This window comes from Toxoplasma gondii, chromosome IV (assembly GCF_000006565.2).
Source record: "Toxoplasma gondii ME49 chromosome IV, whole genome shotgun sequence".
In the NCBI taxonomy this organism is placed as follows: Eukaryota; Apicomplexa; class Conoidasida; order Eucoccidiorida; family Sarcocystidae; genus Toxoplasma; species Toxoplasma gondii.
The window spans coordinates 473762-492822 of NC_031471.1; the positions used below are offsets into that span (position 1 = coordinate 473762).

Here is a 19061-nt window from a genome sequence, read left to right on the forward strand (position 1 = left end):
GTACGTAGGAACGAGCCCGACAGACCGGTTGTTTTCTTTTGCAACTTTGGTCCACTGTACGTGGAAAAGCGAGCTGCGCGCGACGGTAAACCGATGCGTGCTCAAAAAGAGAAGCTAAGAGACTGAAACCGAATGGCACGAGTCATACTTCCGCCTCAGTTTGCGATTTTCTCTCTGGGTCTACGTACACCTCTTCGAGTCATGACAGAGCGCTGATCTGTGAGTATGTGTTTGTGGCTATATAGATGCATACCCACAAAATCAACGATAATCGTACGTGTAAGTCGTCTTCATTTTTCTGTATCTCCGAGATGAATTATCTTGTCAGCACGCCGGGTCAACTACGTTCGCGTCTCTTCCACGCACTTTCGGTCTTTGGCGTCGAAACTATGAGGGTTCAGAATGGTCTCATTTCTAGTTCTCTTACACGGGTGAACGCACAAACTGGACAAAGCAGTAGAGCTGTGTCACTCCACTGTTTCCTTTGTTGAGGCCAGTCAGTAGAACACAACGTTGCCGTCTCTGCATTTCAGAACAGTTGCCATACGAATTAACGGGGAAAAGAGGGAAACTGTGCTTCTGCTAGGATGAGCACAAGGATGACGTCCACAAGATTTCCGTGGTTCCGTGTTTCAGTGGAACGAACGCCGATGAGGGCAACATGGCAACGAACTAATTAGGCTTTCCTGCTAAGATGAAAACAATACCCTTGTCTGTAGGCTTCCACCGCCCATAAAACAATGACGATATGGACTAATTACAAAGCGATTACTGAATGTGACTGTCTGTTTCTCGTCCTGTCGTAAAAAGGCGAACTATCAAACGCCTTTACATTGTGACGACGCATGAAAATTTCTGCATCAGAATGCCCCTTTAGAAAGCACACAAGGTGTCAGTCTTTGTTCCAGCAAGAAGAAGTCAAGGCGTGTCCTTCACACCTGTCCTTTCTCCGTCAAAACGAGGCATCGCCCTTCAACTCACCAGGGCCACAAGATTGGCTATCCGGAGACCCATACGATGGTCTTAAGCCGGCTTGTTCCGAATTCGAGCTCAAGAGGCACCAGAGGAGCATCTAAAAGGAGAGAAAACGTGCACAGAACCTTCGAAAAAGAATTCCGGCGATAGCTATGTGTGAACAACCTGACAATTCTTGATTACACAAACGTGCACAGAGCGACAAACGAGCAATGACAACGGGTGGAGAGGCGGTTCTGTAAGACGTCAGGTTACGGCATAGATACGTGGGCTCCAATGAGAGAGACAAACCGATAGCAGAAGACGGAAAGTGACAAACGATAATTCGATGCAATCTAAACTGACCACTGACGGATCTCTAACTCTGTGCGTAAACCAAACACGCCACAGGACGTATGTTCTCGTTAGCCTCATCGATACCATTCTACACAGCAGAAGTTCGAAGCTGGAATCGACCACATCCCCTTGACACTGTATATAGAGGGCATGTTGGGGGTCAGGGTCACACATATGGTGAGACTGGCAGAGAACAATTGCATGGAGGTCTCTCGACAAGAGATGCCAAAATACAAGAACACTTAACGTCATCTTTCGCTGTCTGTTACACTCTCCAGACTATGATCGCTCTCGTGAAGAATGCGCTTGCGACGAAGACATTCGCTTCCTATTCCCATTCTTGGGATGGTACGTTCCTGCTTCTGAGGGCCACCCTTCTTTGTGTTTCATACAGCTTCTGCATTTCAAGACGCTTTCTACAGAGCTCCATCTTTGAACGAATGCTCAAGAGTTGTTTATTGTTTCACTTTACCTACGGAAAACAGTTGTCTCATTGACACGGCCTTTCGTGCCGGCTCACGAGCTCGCTTACTCCAAACAAATTCCAGCCGCAGGCTACACCAATTTCCGATCTTCCTCTATCTTTTTCCCACGTCGAGTGCCTTTGCATCCCCTTGTGTCCATTTGAATGTGTGATATAAACACGTTGAACGAATGACAAATCCCTTCAACTTGTGATGCCACATTTGCGGCAGGGTTTCCTCGTTTTCGGATTCCGACAACTTTCTGGTGTGGATTCCATTGGCCAGACTAAGAAGTGTATGAGACCTGCCACCAGCTTGAAGCTTCTGCCGCGTTCATGCGCGGTCAGTCAGTCGCTGCCAGTTACCTCGAGCATAAACTCAGAGTGGACTTTCTGTCTGTAGAAGTGGCTGGCACAGCGTTCAATTGCAAGGAGACGGAACTTTTGATGGCTGGGTCTAGGCGAATAGCTTTTGGATGTCAGTGCCAGCAGGACATCCCTAAAAAAACTGGTGTTCAACAAGCACTTTGCTCTTGGAGCCCGTGCGATGGTCTCTGTGTAGAACACGGTGTTCTCTCACAACTCTGTATATGCTTGCACTCTAGTGTCTACAGAAGCATCGGATTCCTACGACTGAAGACTGGGAGACATGATGCCAATCCACGATCCCATTGTGAAACTGAGAAACCTAACGCTCAGCTACGTTGAGAAACAACGGCCGGCGCATAGAAAAGCCTCGAGACGCGTATCTACACGGTCGCCACTATTACTTGCATGGCACACACACACACACACATGCCTCTGTCTTTCCTCGAACTTCAAATGTTTATTTCCGTCCCCGGAAGAACGGAGAACGGGGGGACGAAGTCGGCTTCCGTAGTCTCAGCGGATAGATCGCCACACACGAATTTCGGCGGAATGGGGAGACGCAGAGAAGACACAGAAATGAACGCCAATAATACGAACAAGAGAAGAAAACAGATCCTGAATCGACCGCAAGAGAGGGATCAGAATACACATAGACGGCTCGGGGAGGGCTACCACTCTTGACCAGTCGCTCCGAGAAGACGGCGCAAAGGACAACGTGAAAGAGAGAGTGGCCACAGAGTCGGACGTCCCTATCGTTTCTCCGACAGTCTGACACAGGTGAAGAAACGAGACTCGCGCTCTCCGTCTTGCGTTCAACTCCCTTCTCCTTGCTTTCCACCCTCTGTTTTGCTATCTCATTCTCTCTTGTTTTCCGTCTGCACTGTTGCTCTCCCTATCTTCCCCCCGGAACTGCACGATTCAGTCGCCCCTCTCCGGAAGACTCAGCAAGAGAAAATAAACGGTCTCCGTCCACTGTTACATCGTAAATCAGTCCTCTTCTCGCCAGTCCACCCGCCAGGCTCGATAACACAGTCTCTCCCTCTTGCTGCTGTCTCCGGAAAACCGAGGTGGTGCGCACACAGCGTGGCTTTTCCCGTAAAGCTCCTTCCCGTGCTCGCGTTCGATTCGCTGTGAGACGCTCCATCACTTCAAATATTTGAAGATGTCTTTGGCAACCTGAAAACAAACACTCTCAGTAACAAGACAATTTCACCTGACTGGAAAGACAGACGGACACGCTGTCATGCAAATGAAAAGAATAAACGAAAGAGTCCCCCCTCTCTCCAGAGTATCGACGCACGGCCTGCTAAATATACATACATATATATATATATATATGAAAACAGAGGCACTTATGCGCATACAGACATACATGTATGCACCTGCAGATGCCTTTGTTGGGTTCTGAGTTGAAAAGATAACGACGCATGCACCGATGTACACATTCACACGTCAAGGAAGCGAGAGATTTGTTGCAAACTGTGTCTCCTCAAGCCCGTGTGTACAGATCGACACTCGACAGCGACATCATACCTCCAAAAAGTAAGAGAGGCGAGACACGAAATGAAAAACAAAACACTGCTGGCGCTTACACATCTGTCAATGCAGACATGAAGTTCTTCATATTGACCGGAGCAATTGCCTTTGTTGTCGGTGCGTGCTCTCACACGCTTGGTGCAGGCCTGAGGAGAGAAACGAAAGGAAAGGGAAAACAGACAATCCTGGTAATTCCACGGGAGCGCTGTAGCCTGGAAAATCACCCAACATGGAGAGATGTGCATACACAAAAGACGTATAGAGACACGGAAAGACACTGGATTCGATACGTGAAACATATATTTACATATCCATATGTGTTTGAGTTTTGGTCGACTGACAGTGACGGCGAAATGGAAGTGAAAAGCACAGAAAAGAAGAAAAGCTCCGACTGGGGCTGAGAACATGATTCTACCAAGCAGGCGACCCGAACGACATGCATAGAGCCATCATCCGCGAGGCTTCCTCAACATCCCGTCTCTTCTTCTGTCTTCGTACACAAGTGTGCTATTCTAGACTTAAGAGGAAGATTTTAGCAAGACGTATGTTCCTTGCCCAGCTGCTGCTCTCCAAGAAGATACCCTGCAGCGTCCGTTCGTTAGAGACGCCCTTGAAACTTCCACGTCCACAGCAGCGACACAAATCACGGCTTAGAGGTCCGAGTCGTCGCTTCTTGTTTTTGTATGCCTCCTCCGATCTTCTCTTCCCCTTTTACTCGCACCCTTCCTCCCCTCTCGTGACTCCCCTTACTCTTTCCCCTCATCCTCACGCGTTCAAGCACAAGGTTCTTTGCAAGCTTTCCCCGCCTGTCTACACGCGCCTCTGTGTGTCCCCCTACATTCGCAGACAACGCACCTAGGACCATCTGCACGCACACTCCGCATGCATACATACAGCCTTGCGTCGGATACGGTTGCACAGGGGCAAGAGTGTGAACACAGCTGTTGACTCACATCGTATTCGTTGACCCAAAGAGAGCAGCGGGCGGTGCACCCAGGCTCCAGCTTTTGTCTGGGATCAACGAGCCTCTCTGCAGGGTCCTTGGGAGGAATGTAGTTGGGGAATTTGACGAAGAACTCGCAGTAGTACGGGTACGACATCTTGACGGACAGGGGAAGACGACAGAAAACCGAAGGTGGAAGGGGGAGACAGCGCTGGCAGCGACGTTCTGCGGAAAGGCAGGAAAATGACTTGGAAAAGAAGCGAAAGAAACGAAGTCGAGCGAGGAAAGCGGAGAGGAACTTCGCCAAAGAAACGAAGATTCTGCCGAGGAGCTTCGCAGCAACCGACTCGCGGACTCGGACAGACACCCGAAGACGAAAAAAAAGAGGACTAGGGAAAAGAGAAATGGACCGAGGAAACAGCGAAGATCGAAAATGCAGCGGATCTAGTTCTCTCCGGTACTTTTCCCTCGCGCAGACTGCGAAAAAAACGACGCAAAGAGCTCCGCGATGCAGATAGCAGAACAGCGAAGTTTCAAGGATGGATGCCGCCTTGATTCGAGGGGAATTTTGGCCTTCCTTGTCAACGACAAATCCAAGCAAACCTAGGTTTCAACGTGGAAACAATCAAGTCTGCTCCACACAGCCGACGACGAGACCCGGCTCTGGCGGCTTGTATTCGGAGAGTCTGTTCTCGGTCGCCCTCTCGCCCGGCGAGCATGCAGCGTGTCCCAGACACTTTCGAGAGACTCAAAAGAGAGTTTCCAAAACCAAAGAGAAGCGTCTGTCGAGAAGATTGGTGATTAGAAAAGGAAAGAGAAACGGTAGGGCGTTTTTCGTGTCTCTCCTTCCCTTTTGAAACTCGACCGACTCTCTGAAGGGTGCAGGCTCTACACAGACACAAGAAGAGTGTGTACACTAAAAAGCATACGGGAGACACCGTTCGAGGTTCGCCCAGAGACGACAGTTTCACACGAATTATCTGAAACTCCACCAATGCATAGACGAACTTCGATGCATTTCCGCATATTTTCGACGCTCACGCCCGTCTACAAACGAAAGAAAAACCCCCTTTTTGTTGAGTAGATCTAGATCGTCTCAGCACACCAGAGCATCTGGTCCTCTACGGTGCCACCGGCCGACGCTCTGTTGCTGTTCTGAAAGAATTTTTGGGCGCACATCGTTCTTGCCACATCGATATGTGTACAGGGCAAGCGATGCATATATATACATATATACATGTATACATACTTGTGCATGCAAATTTGTGTAAACGAATATGTAAGCACCTGTGCCGCGCCATCGCTAGAGCTGGTGGGGGACGTGTACCTTGAACGGCCCCCCGTCGTTTGCACATGAACGAAAACGTATTTCTATGGTTGCACATGCAGGTGTATCTTGCGTTTGCTAAGTCGTCTGCTGCAGCAGCTTTGTGTCATGGTGAGCAGCTTTCGACAGCCGCCCCAACCTGGTACGTGCTCCGGAAGTGTTGCCTGATATCGAGGCTTCCCTCCACGAATTGTTTGCTCTTGTGACCCTTCCCCACTTTCCTCGAGCATGTTCAGTTGAAACCGACCACACGGACTCTCCATTCCTTCCGTTGTTGAGCGACTTTGTGGGGGTGGGGCGGTGATTAACGGCTCTGTCGAGGAAAATCCCTCTTGCTGTCTCACTGTCAAATTAGAGCAGCAAAAGTCTGTGACTTTACCTATGTGCAGGGCCGCATTCAAGCAGGATAGACCCACAGGTGCATACGTTCACTCACGCTTGAGTCTCCATTCACATTTCGGACCTCTGCGTGTGAGAGGCTTTGTGCCCATCCACACCTGTCGACGGATTCGCTGCGGTCTGACTGAAGCGAAAGACAAGAGTTCTGCTACACTTTCGAAATCATCATCCACCATCTACGTGTGATATGCCCCGATCGCGGAATGCAGTTGCTCGACAGAAGCTAAGAAAAGTGAAGGAACACACACAAAGCTACACGCGTTCCTCCTGAGAGAAACCAAGCAGATACGCTCTGTTCCCATGCTGAACACGCCGAGAGCACCATGTCAGTGAAGAGAGCTAAACGACGTGAATCTACCAGAAATCATTGGAATCAACATCTTGGGTGTCGTTCTGACCTCCCGTGTCCTTTCTCGTTTCTTCTTCTCTTCTTTCTTCCTTTTCCGACCGCGATTCCCTCTCTTCCTTCTCACTGCTTCCACCTTTCTTCTTCTGGTCCGCCGGAATTGTCTTCTTTTCACGCACACTATCTCCTGTTCTACCCCGCATCACGCACTGTCTGTTCTTCCACAGGCACCTGATGTGAACTTGCTTCCTTTAGGAGAATCGACTGTCTCCACGTCCTTCCTCTCTGCGCCCTTCCCCTTTAGCTGACAACCATCTCTTCCTTATTTTCGTCCTGGTTTGAGTGTGAAATGCCGAGGTCAGGCTCGTATGAGCGAAGACGCTCCAGGAGGTGCCGGTCGTAGGTGCACTGGAGGAACTTCACGTTGAAGTAGAGAGCGGAGAAAAGTTCCAATTCATCCAAATCCACCTGGCCCAGCCGCTTCTCATGGTCCTGCAACGCACACATGCGTGCAATCCCACTCAACAAAAAGTGTATGTCCATCTAAACATATATAGCTAAATCTATAGATCTACATATAATATATATATATATGTAGAAGATATGCTGCTGTACGTGTAGATGTACATGTAGAGATGTAATTCGACAGGAGGCCTGTGTCGGATGAAGTTTTTTGCGACGACCCCACCGTCTTCAAGTGAACGGGGCTTGATTCAAGGAAGCTAACACGATGCAATGCTCAAAAGAATATTTACATGCATGCAGCCGCCTTTAAATCGAACGACAATCATACAGATGCCCATCAGGTATACACGAATACCTGTTCGGAGATGCAAACGTGACTTTCGACGCCTTGGGTCGGTCATTTCCAAGCGACTACTTAAATGCGAGTATGACCCGTCCCACCGCACTGGCAGTAATAATCTCAAATATATATATATATATATATAAATTGCAAGTTTAAACGCCGTTGTCACCACACAGTCACACGCTTATGCACAGGAAGCGTGGCTGCAGTAAGAAATCCCCACGAGGGCAAAGTCATGACTTTGTAGTGAGAGAAAGGGACACAGAAGAAACTTTCAGACGGAGCAACGCGATGAGAGACAACCAGACCCGATAGAGGACAGGCGGAATCTGAGCTCGAAGGTCGTCAACTCGAAGGAAACCAAGACTGTATACAAGTCCGGCAGAGTCGGAGATTCACCTGCTTGTCCCTCTCTTCTAGGCCGTTTCTCTCTTGAGGCGAGCAATCTCCTCCTCTTATATGAGGTGTTGGAAGCAATGTCGGACGTCATGGTCCGGAGAGCTAGCGCGATATTCTATTTCCTAGTGTCCTCTGTGTGAAGTCTTTTAGTCTGATCCTCTTCCGTCGCATGGCACATCTCACACGCAGCTACATTGGACTGACCCCCGGGCAACCTTTGAGCAGTGCTCCATAACTGGTGAGGTGTGCAAACATCCGCAGCTGGTCGAGTGGAGGATGGGCTGTTCTGGGTCATATAAACGTAGCTTCGGAGACCGGCTAAGCTGGATACCACTCTTCAAGGAGACGTTCAAAATGGTGTTCACGGATTCAGCTCCTCCTGTCACATGCTTCAGGATGCGAAGAACGGACATCGAGGCGCCATTTTTTCATCACTGGGTCAGATCGTTCTGCAGACTTCTGCTGCTGTTTTAACGTACCCGTCAACAAAGAGACTGTCGGCATATATCGTTTTACTACTGCAGCACGAGCGCGCCGCCAGAAAACAGACACCCTACCTCAAGGACCCTTCGGAGAAAGCGTTGACGGTGGAGACACTGGAGCTCGCTCTCCCACTGCAGACGCGCCATGACCTTTGAAACTCCTGGATGCACTTCCTTGGCAAGTTCTGCTCCTTCAGCCTTTTTTCGCTCTGCATCTCCCGACTGCAGCGAAGATACAGGTCCCCCCTGACCGTCGAGAGGCGCCGCACCGGACAGCGACGGTCCACCTGACTGAGCAGATGAAGGGGGAGAAGAAGAAGGAGGGAGAGGAGAAGAAGACGGGAGAGACGAAGAAGGGAGAGGAGGAGAAGAAGGGAGAGGAGACGAAGAGAGAGGAGAAGCAGCAGAAGGGAGAGGAGACGAAGAAGGGAGAGGAGAAGAAGAAGTGAGAGAAGCAGCAGAAGGGAGAGGAGAAGCAGCAGAAAGGAGAGAAGAAGAAGGGAGAGGAGAAGAAGAAGGAGCAGGAATAGACTGAAGCGGCTCAGTTGAAAGAGCCTGATTTGTCTCCCCTGCACGAGCGACGGCACTGAAGTCTTCCATCATTTTTTCAGAGGAGGAGAGAGAGGACCGGGGAAACGACACAGAAAAAAAAGACGAGTAAGAAAAAACTTCGCAGGTAACAAGAAGGCCGGCAGGAAAGAGGAGGGAAAGAAGTGCCCTGAGTGAGAGAAAAGAACTCGAAGCATGTGGAGAAAGGACGGTGTCCGTCGGGAGACGAAGCAGAAAGCGAGAGCAGGAGATGAGAAAAGAGAGACAAAAAATGCCGATAAAGATGTTAAGGGATCGACAAGCGTTGAGTCGCACGAGAGATGCTAAGAAACCATTCAGATGCAGAGAATCTACGACAGCGCAGAGCGCCTAAGCCTCATGCGCGACCTTCAGAAAAAGGCCGGCAAAGTCAACTCACTGAGAAAAAACGACTTTTTTCCGCTTTAAAAAACTGAAGCCATCGAACTGTCCCGGCCGAAGTCAGTAAAGGAGAACCGTATTGACCAGACTTGCGAGGTCTGGCATACCTCCGTCGCCTTTGGGTGAGTTTTCTCGCTCTCACACTCCACAGTGTCTTCTCTCTGTGACTCTTGCCTGCGTCTCGTCGCTTCCTTCGAGTTCCCATCTCTTTCTCCGTTTCTCTGTATCCTTTTGAACGCTCCGAATTTCCGCGTTTCTCTCCGCCTTTCCGTTCTTTTCTTGTCTATCAGTCTCCTTCATCTCACTCGCCGTCTCTGCCTGTGTCTCTGTTTCTTCTTCTCTTGTTCTCACCGTTTCCTTCGTACTTGTTTCTTTGCGTTCCGCCGTTCTCTTCTGCAGACAAAGTCAATTAGCGCCAAGCGTTGCGGCCTGACGACTCGGGCAGAATGCTTCTTGCTGGCGATCCATGTCTCTGTGTCTCCCGTCGGTCCGCGGCCGAGTTGCAGGCGCCTCTCTTTCGCCTTTGGTATCTTCCCTCTTTTTTGTGAACTTTACTCCCTGTTTCCTCAGAAGAATGGCGTTGCTTTCCTCAACTTCACTTTCGAAGTCTCTGCCCTCTTCTTCTGTCTCTTCTTCTTGTCCATCGGTTTCCTCACCTGCAGAGTATGTCGATTGGCAGCGGCACCTGGGAGCAGACGATCCGACAGAAACATACCGGTTCTCTAAATGGCCGATTGAAAGAGGCATCGTTTTTTTCTGGAGTTCTCTCTCCATCGCTTTTACGAATCTAAAGCCTGTTGTGCCAGGCCACGTTCTAATCATCCCCAAACGCGTTGTCCCGGTCAGTTTCGCTCACGGAACGAAATGGAGGGGGCACAGATCCAGAAAAAGCAGCACCCTTTTTTTCCAGGACAGAGAAAAAGCAACACGTGAACACCATCCCATCCAATGCGTGCATGCGAGTGGAGTCCAAAATGCACTTCCACAGAATCATGTTCCCCTCGTACCTTAAAATCAACCGGCACTCACACATACATCTGCGCACCATTCGCCCGAGTCAATTCTTTCTACGCCTATAAATGAAGAACCTACGTGCGTGCGTACACACTGACGTTGTGCCAACCTATATATATATATATATATATATACGTATATATGTATATATATGTATATATATATGTGTATATATATGTATATATATATGTGTATGGATATATACAGTTGTATGTGGATGTATGCACGCATATGCATATGTGTCGTTGTACAGATACGTGGAGGCCGACGTCGTGGATATGTGTACGCCGGGGTTTCGCTTCTTCTGTATGTTTTTGTTTTTTCAGAACTTTCGCGACTTGGCAGAAGAGGAAGTAAAGGATTTATTTGCAAGTGCCCGTCTCGTGGCTTCTCTTGTAGTCTCGAAACACAAAGCAGATTCTTTTTCAATTACTCTCCAAGATGGTCGCGACAGTGGACAAACCGTGTCCCACGTTCACCTCCACGTCCTTCCTCGGTTTCAGGGCGACTTAGAGCGGAGACCTGGCGTTGACCGGGAAGAGCAAAAGTGAGGTTCCAATTTCTCTTTCGGAAAAACACGCGACAGGAACGACCAATGGCAAGGAAGGAATCATAGGAACATTACCAGAAAGGCGAAGAGGCAGCAAAAGAAAAATAGAGGAAAATACCCGAACAAAACAAAAACGAGGCCGGAACAGTGCGCGTCCAGTCGTCTGTTCAATACAGCGAGCCTGTTGAGGTGCCTTTGCGTGTGCTTAGGCTGTCTCTAAATATGCTGGCTCACTGACTTAGATCGTGACGGTACTTGTTCACTTAACAATATATGTCGGGACAAAGAAGTCATACACTCCCTACAAAGCCGTTTCGTGCCTGGTCTTTTGTGCTGATAAGGCACCTTGTGTTGCGGCGTTTCTGTCCTTATTTCGCAGGCCTCGAACTCGGGAGGACATGGCAGTCGAGGCGGCGGCGCTACGCGAATGGATGCTGCAGCTATCCCAAAAAAGGGAATCGTGCATATAAGTCTGTCTCCTGCTTTCGAGGGTTTTCTCCTTTTTTTGTTTCCGTTTTCTGTCCCCCTCCTTTTGCTTTTTTCGTTCTTTGCACAAAAAGAGTTCGAAACTTCCCCGAGATCAAGATGCGTTGCCTCGGAGGACCGAAATGAGCCTTCGTTCAGCCTGACCTCGTATCCATTTCGGGTTCGCTCCCTGTAAGAAAAAGAACAAACCAATTTTGTCACGCTCCTCTCTGTCTCGTATGTCCCTTACATGCATCTTTTTCGATTCATCTATATACGAACATATATATATATATATATATCGGCATGTGCAAACAGAAAGGCCTTGCTGAGGCGGAGAAAAAACGAAAATTTCGGTTTTTGCCCTAACACGCTCGTGTACAAGCATGTGAACAATTGGATTTATAAACGTGTATGAGACATTCATGTGTAGCATTCGGCGACGGTGTCGGATCAGGTGAGACCGTAGACTCTGCATCGCTGTGTTTAGGTGGAGGCCGACAGCTCTTTATGTGAAGATTTGTCGAAAGTGAGAGACAAAGTAATCCGACAGTCTGCAAGAAACAGGCGAGGGCTGGACACACGTAGAACACGCCTTTGTCCACTCTTCTTTCTCGCTGAAACGTTTGGGAGTAAACACTCGTTTCCTCGAGTTTCGGTAGATAGCATGTACGGTATTGCAGCCCTGTAGCCTTCTCAAGCGCAAAAACGACAAAGATGAGGCATCCCTCTCTTTTGTTCCTGCCCATGTCGCGAGGACAGAGAAGACAACGAAGATCCTGGACCACAGGAGCGAGTGCGGAGAGGGGGGCGGAAAGAAGCAACGGACACTCCAGATGCGCTGGAGTCACGAGTGTGCAAGAGCATGCAGTCGCATAGCCCTACATTCAAATCTATGAACACCGAAGCAAAGTGCGGAGAGAGGTGCCGTTCAATATCTTGCGCACATAGTTTGCAAGCGTCAATAGATACAGATGCAGTTTCGTGAAAACGACGGAACACGCAAATCACAAACATCTCCCTCGGTCGGCAGCCCTCGAAGACTTTTCGCTGCACGAAAAGCAAGAAGTCTTTAGCAACATAGGTCTGGCCACCACGGAGAAAACTGCGGAGACCGCGCAAAAACAGAAATCCTGTGAAAGACGGAGGTTTCAAGGCAGTGCGTTACACGGCAAGGGCACAAAGAGATGTGAAGGCGAACAGGGCCGAGGAAGAAGATCACGAACATGTCGGAAGACCTCAACAGTGGAAAAACGAGCGCCGAAAGGCAAACACACGCGAATTGCAGATGAGAAAGAATACTCAGATCCTCGTGGTCCATCATCCCAAAAAGGAACCGCGAGACACGAGCAGGAAACTGTATTTTCTCATTTTTTACATTTCCTGTCTCCCTGCCTCTCCTACCACACCATTCTTGTGTTCCTCGCGTTTGTGTCTTCTTCAAAACTGCCTTTTCCCCTCTGCTTAGGTTCTCCCTTTCCGTCTTCTGCTGCATTTAAAATCGTGTTCTTCCACCACTTCTCCCCCTCTCTGTGTGTCCTTCTCTCGCCCTTGCTTCCCAGTCCTTCTGACCCTAAAAGTGAGATATCGGCCCGAGCGCACGACTGATTCCACTTTCTTCTTCTCTTCTATCTCTTGTAATCGGTTTTTGAGCTTCATCGTCTGTTTCCTGAAAGCGGTTCTACTCTTCGTCGTCCTCTATTCTCGGTGCCAAGTAGAACGACAGCGTGCTCCGCGATTGAGGACCTTCGTCTTCGTCCATCTTGACATCGTGGAGTCTGTCGGCGCCCTTCTTTTTGGCATCTCTTTCGCGTTCTGCTTGCAATTTTAATCGAAACGAAATCTGCATGGGAAGACCGTGGCTGCAGCCGATCTCAACAAAGTCCGCGAGCACCGCCCCCTTCAGAAACATGTTCAAATATCTAGCAGCAAACTCGTGCTCTGTCGAGTTTGTGCACACGAGACTCTGCAGAGACAGACACACGTTACGGGGAGCAAACAAGTCAAAAATGCATTGAACCGGAGACAGACATGGGGAAACGACCGAAAGATTTTAAAAATTAATTGTTTTGGACTTTTGCTGCGCAACGTGTGTCAGGAAGCATTCGCAGGTAAAAATGAAAACGGCCTTGAGACACATCGACATGCTACAGAATACTTGCAGAAAATACATGCCAGCGGCTGCGCACAGACAGCCGATTCGCCTTAAAACTCGTTTAGACAATATGAAATTTCTGTAGCACTCGTGCGTCCACTATGAACTATTAGACTTCTACTCTTATTACAGACTTCGTCCACGCTCAAAGGAAAAAACAGAAACGCATGCATATACCGCAAAACAATACTCCACCAGGGAGCGGGCGTATTTTCGAAAGCAAAAACAGAGGTCCATAAAACCCAACAACCTCAAGAATACGAGACGTTCTGTCGAAATTAAAAGTCTTCCAGGGACTCGGCCCTGACAGAGCCTCTCTCAGATGACACGCATCCATGAGTCCTCACACCAGCGAAGCGAGAGAGAAGAACGAAAGGCGAAATGCCTTTTTCGTTCTCTCGCTCTCTTCTTCTTTTCTGCCTATGTCCGAAAGTGCCTCTCGGTTGCATGGCGGCAGATTCAGACGTGGACTTCATCATTTTGGAGGCGCTGCAACCATGCCACGGGTGATTGTCGAGCGAACAAAACTCGAGTTTTCTGTGTATTTCTGGGTCCTTGGGGTTTTCAGTGGGCGTTGTTTAGCGACAAGCAATATTGCATCTAACACAGCAAACCAGGCATCAACTTAAAAGCACAAATGTTAGTGATAGCACCCGTCTTGGCGCTTGTTGAGACACTCCCGAAGCGTGCTGATTTAAAGAAATCGATGCATGCGGGGTTAAACCGGTGGGTTCTCAGCACTGAGGTCATCCACGTTCGACAGCAGAACAGAGTGGAGAGTCGAGAAGGAGAATCCGAGACGCAGACGAGGTCCCAGTAGGTTGAAAATCCCTACGAATAAACTACTTGCGGTACTTGTTCAGAAAAAGTTTCTGAAGAGACCACAGGTGGAAGCAAAGTGCCGGAGACCAGCGATCATGACAAAGTTCGCAGGAAAGAAGGGAAGAGTCGACGCAGGGTCGCGAATCTGTGGCTGGACAAACACTTTGATTATGCTGACATTATGTTCGATGAAACCCAGTTTTCTTTGGCTGAGGGGGCAAGACAGCGAGTCACTGGTGAAACACAGGCTTTCTCGCCTTACTTCTGGCTGCATCTTGCGAGATGCGGCGACACTGTCCCCGCGCGCAGAGAGTTGCATGTGGGTCTTGTCCATCTTGACGACAACTACAGACAGCAAAGAGACATGAGAAGAGGCTCTACATACCACGAAGAAAATCGGCGCATATAGAGGTCGGAATACGTCAGTGCAGGGTCTCTTTTTCAGCGACAGCGACGCCGCAGTGAAGGGAGCCGCCGTAGTTCGACCTTCACCGCTTGCGTGTCGCCACGTCCCCACATCGAGATCCAATCTCACACAGGCCTACTTGAACAGACCTACACGTTCAGATCGAGATGTTTCTTTTTTAGCCGAAGACCGATCGGCACAAAACGTAAACGTACATCATACCGACAAAAAGAAATGTAGAGGTAAATAGTTGGTGCTAAAGCTGGAGAGAAATCTAGGAAAAGGTGCTTGTTCTGACGGTTCCTGCAATACGACGCCCGTGTCAGCCACACACTTGGGATCCACGCAGCATGTGCCGTTTTCTCTTACTTGATTCAGAGAGAGAGTTGAGATAACGAACAAGGTCCTGCAGCTCCTTAGATCTCACGACTGCTGTCGCCTCATGCTCTGTGTGTTCTGGGACTTCCAGTTGCTCGGATTCCACGTCGAGCAAACGCACCTCCATCGACCAGGTGTCTGTGCAGTTGAGACAAGGTCGATGCGCGTTTTTGCGTTCAAGTATCTCCTATGATACTGCACAATATTTAGATGCTCCCCCTGCCATTCACCGACGGTGTTTGCCACGAAAAAAAAACGAGAGGCATGTGGACTGTGAAACCAAGAAGCACATGGCAGAGAAGACGAGAAAAAGGCCTCCAACAAGGCAAGAACTGGGGAAGCCGGGCAGTCTCAGAAAACGGGGACAAGTGCAGTGACTGAACGAAGGAAAGGTGCTAATGAAGATACTATGAAGAGAGCAGCGGTGCGGAAGCACCGGAGGAAGAAGGCAAGGAAGCAGACGAAACATGGCGAGTCAGAAAGGAAGAAAAAACGATTCTAAAACGAATATCCAGGCTATTTGCACGCAAGGAGTTGAAAGAAACCATCCGAGGAACCTGCGACTATTTTACGATAGAGGAAGCGAACGCTTTAAGATTTTCCATTTCTAGAGAGGTATCAGAATCGCGTGTTCACATCCCGATAGAACTTGGACCTGGCAAACACACTTCAGCTCTAAGCGAAGAACCCGTTCTTGACAGACGAGAATCCGAAGGGCTGCCCTCAGTGAAGCACAGTGGACTGAGACACTTTCCTAAGTTTTGCAAGAGCGACGCTGCCTCGACAGTTGACGGGTCCTGTCGTTTTTCGACTTTTCCAACTCTTTCTCTCCCCTTTGCCTCACCTCCGCTTTCAGGGTCTTCGATATTGATGTGGAGAATTGTGTCTTCTTCATCGTCCTCGTCGTCGCCATGCAGAGACGAGAGGTGAACAAGAGTCTCTGCAGACTTCACCGGCTGGAGAGCGAGAAGGAGGTTCGGCACAGATAAGCCTGGAAATAAAGCACATGCAAGAACAATATGGGTGTCTCTGGCTCTTGGTGAACAGTTGATTCAAAGCAGAAGGCCTGGCGTTCGGCAGCTCAAACAAACCAGTCAGGCCTCCCCAGACGCGAGAGGGCGGAACGGGGCAAGTTCACAGGTAGAACACGAGAACGGCAGAAGAGCAGCTGAAACTCGTTCGGCCTCTCTGTGGTGGAAAACGCATGTTGAGACAGTCTTTCATGAACGTCTGTAGGCTGCTGAATAGGTCTCGAATCAAGCGACACGGACTGCCCAGATTGGAAGGTCTACTAGACACTCCCATCCCACAGGAGGGACTGAGACGGCTAACAATGTCGGGCCGAGCATTTGTACAGAGACAGTCTCTCCTTATAATGCGGTACGAAGAGTACAGGGCCTGATTTGCACGTTCTCAACGCCGGCATTGGACGAAGGATAGGACTACTTCTGCCAGTTTGAGGTCACGATTGAGAACGCTGCAGGGTTCGGTGTCGAACCTCGAACCAAGGCATCCCTGGAAAGAAAGTCTTGCAGTATGCGCGTGTTTGAAGATTTTTTTCCGCGAACTGAAACCGACTTCTGAGCAACCTTCACTCTAAAGAGTGTGGACGCGTTCGGTGGACAGCGGTACGAACGTATACAAAAGCATTTGGAAGCGACGATGCCTCATTCGAGAACACGCACTGAGTCTACAGTTGCTACATGCACAAGGAGTAGGGTAGGAGTTTTTGGAGCTACACATAGTGTTGTGCTGAAGCCTACAGAAGAACAAGACCGCGGGCAGAGCCCGGAGATCTGCTGTTCGTGTAGGCGTTTGCAACTGGGGCCAAGTACTGGGTACCTAACGAGTTAGGAGGTCCTGGGACCTGAAGGAAGATCAACGCGAAAAGTGTCATTTTTTACTGAGCAGAAGCGAGTAGACGCGTTTCTCACCGAGCTGGACAGGCCGGTCACATCGATATTTGTGGAACAAGTCGACAGCGAGTCGCACGTCGACCACAGCAACGTGGCTGCCATCCATCGAGTCAAGGGAAATTCCACTCGCGTTGCAGACGAGATTCACATCGGTGACCATTTCCTTGAGGCACTCCATGAGGCGCTTAAGCAGCAACCCCTCGATCGTGCACTCAAACATCTTGGCAAAAGAAAAGGAAAAGACAGAAAACGAAACAAAAGAAGCCGCCACACACACACACTGCGTTGTGGCGTGTCTATGGGGTAGGCTTGCAGTGAGCGGAGGAGAGAAGGATCTTTGTGCGTCTCGATGTGTGGACGGAAGGCGGGTGCGGAAGACAGATTGTGGAGAAGAGTCAGAGCGGATTGAGGAGAAAGGGAGGATGCAGAGGAAATGAATTGGAAGAAATGTGAAACACGGATTTTTGGGAAGAGACGGGAGTTCAGTGGAAACTCTGGAGTCAGGTAAGCCCCAACGGAAATACTCGCGTTTCGAACACGCCAGATCTGGTGTGTGTACTAATGACCGGGCCGTTAACACACCGAGTCTTTCACAGAAGAAACTGAGGGGCCTGGGACCGAAAAAGCGACGAGAACTTCCTTTATCGTGTTTCAGCGAAGAAGAAGCAGTGGAGCTATATAGCCCACCATCCCACGGAAAAAAACAACACGAGACGACCCTTGCTGGTGAGAACAGATTCCGGAGAAAAAGAGTGGCGGGAAGGTCACTCGCAAGTCGAGAAAGAGGACAGCAGAAGACAGCGAAAACGGACTTTGGAGAAAACACGCGTTGGTTCGCTCGAAACGACACAAATCCTACGTGTACACAGCGAGATGTGTATCTCACAAACGGGCGACAGAAAGGGCCACAAGGGAGAAAGCAAGAGGCAAACGAGGAACGTACCAGCAAAGAAAGCCTCTTTTCCAGAGGTCTACGCGTAAAGGGGGACGCCTTTGATTTACACAGCAGAAAAAGAAAACAAAGGAAAGAACCACCAAAATGAGTGGGGGGGTGTCCCCTTCGTGGCGACAGAGAGTGTGGTGGTATAGCGAGTGAAGAACGAGAGCGGTGTGGAGACACGCCGGTTTTTGTGAGGGAGGGGAATTTTCGCTTTCTTTTGGGAAAGCCCTATTGATTTCGGCGCAACAGTGTCTCGTATTTTCAGGAAATGTACACAAGAATCCAGGGGAAAATCTGAAGTTAAAAAAGGCCCGACTTCGTGGCCAAGCCACCGTCTGCACACCGACCTATTTAGGGGTCTTGCCCACCCCTCCGTTTCGAGGAAACCAACCCCCCTAGTCGTCTTTGGTTTCTGCCAGCTTTCTAGAGGCATCGAAAGACACAAGACACAGTTTGTCTCTGCTCCTTGCATGCGCGACGTTGTTAGCTCCCTTTCAGATTACATGCAGCTTCGTGTAAAGAGAGAATATCGAGACTGTTGAGTCTTCACAGAGGATTCTTGCGCATTCAGATGTGTTCTAAACAGTCAGGGTGACGGATCGAGCGTGTCCAGCTCCCTTTTTTCCTCTCCCAGGTCACTGCCGCATGTCACAGCGGCACGAGGGTGGCAAAAAAAACAGTACCTTCGTGTTTTCAACGGTTTGCGATAGAATTATAACACACTTACAGAGGACACAGTTGAACCCTGTAGAAATTAACTTATTTAAGTGGTTTTGGTTTCGATGTTTTGAACCAGCCGATCTAAAATCGTTTTTGTATTCCAAGGATTTCACGAGTGAAGCTTCAAATATCAGATTGTCGATTTCTACTTACTGATACACAATTTAGTCGTGTTATCGTTGATACAATACCTTTGAAGGGTAAACAGACCAGATCGCGAATTAGTGTGAAAGGAAGATCCAAACCTCTACATCGATCGTACGGGAACTTAACTGCCCTGATCAGGATCACGCCTTACTGTTCAATCTTTTGATGTAGCGAAGCAGAGATCACCCTCAAGAGG

General features: G+C 49.2%; 5 protein-coding genes across 5 annotated transcripts; 2 read left to right on the forward strand and 3 right to left on the reverse strand.

Moving 5' to 3' along the window:
• Positions 1-3286: 3286 nt before the first annotated feature.
• Positions 3287-4779, reverse strand: TGME49_320140 (ubiquinol-cytochrome c reductase hinge protein, putative; the record flags this gene model as incomplete). Its single annotated transcript, XM_002369840.2, has 3 exons — positions 3287-3319; positions 3736-3825; positions 4633-4779. 3 exons carry the CDS (start codon positions 4777-4779, stop codon positions 3287-3289), a joined length of 270 nt encoding a protein of 89 aa, XP_002369881.1.
• A 660-nt stretch (positions 4780-5439) lies between these two features.
• TGME49_320130 (hypothetical protein) lies at positions 5440-9364 on the reverse strand. Its single transcript, XM_002369839.2, has 2 exons — positions 8459-9364; positions 5440-7186 (listed from the first exon to the last, which is right to left on the reverse strand). The coding sequence occupies exons 1-2, from the start codon at positions 8984-8986 to the stop codon at positions 6995-6997; spliced, it is 720 nt and encodes a 239-aa protein (XP_002369880.1). The 5' UTR covers positions 8987-9364; the 3' UTR covers positions 5440-6994.
• Positions 5491-6593, forward strand: TGME49_320135 (hypothetical protein). Its single transcript, XM_018782985.1, has 2 exons — positions 5491-6091; positions 6339-6593. The coding sequence occupies exons 1-2, from the start codon at positions 5976-5978 to the stop codon at positions 6532-6534; spliced, it is 312 nt and encodes a 103-aa protein (XP_018638058.1). The 5' UTR covers positions 5491-5975; the 3' UTR covers positions 6535-6593.
• A 27-nt stretch (positions 9365-9391) lies between the features above and the next one.
• Positions 9392-11915, forward strand: TGME49_320120 (diadenosine tetraphosphatase family protein). Its single transcript, XM_002369838.2, has 3 exons — positions 9392-10193; positions 10693-10913; positions 11296-11915. Exons 1-3 carry the CDS (start codon positions 9819-9821, stop codon positions 11384-11386), a joined length of 687 nt encoding a protein of 228 aa, XP_002369879.1. The 5' UTR covers positions 9392-9818; the 3' UTR covers positions 11387-11915.
• A 351-nt stretch (positions 11916-12266) lies between these two features.
• Positions 12267-18283, reverse strand: PCNA2 (proliferating cell nuclear antigen PCNA2). The gene is made up of 5 exons (XM_002369837.2): positions 17077-18283; positions 15987-16133; positions 15134-15280; positions 14621-14703; positions 12267-13347 (listed from the first exon to the last, which is right to left on the reverse strand). Exons 1-5 carry the CDS (start codon positions 17276-17278, stop codon positions 13063-13065), a joined length of 864 nt encoding a protein of 287 aa, XP_002369878.1. The 5' UTR covers positions 17279-18283; the 3' UTR covers positions 12267-13062.
• Positions 18284-19061: the final 778 nt, after the last annotated feature.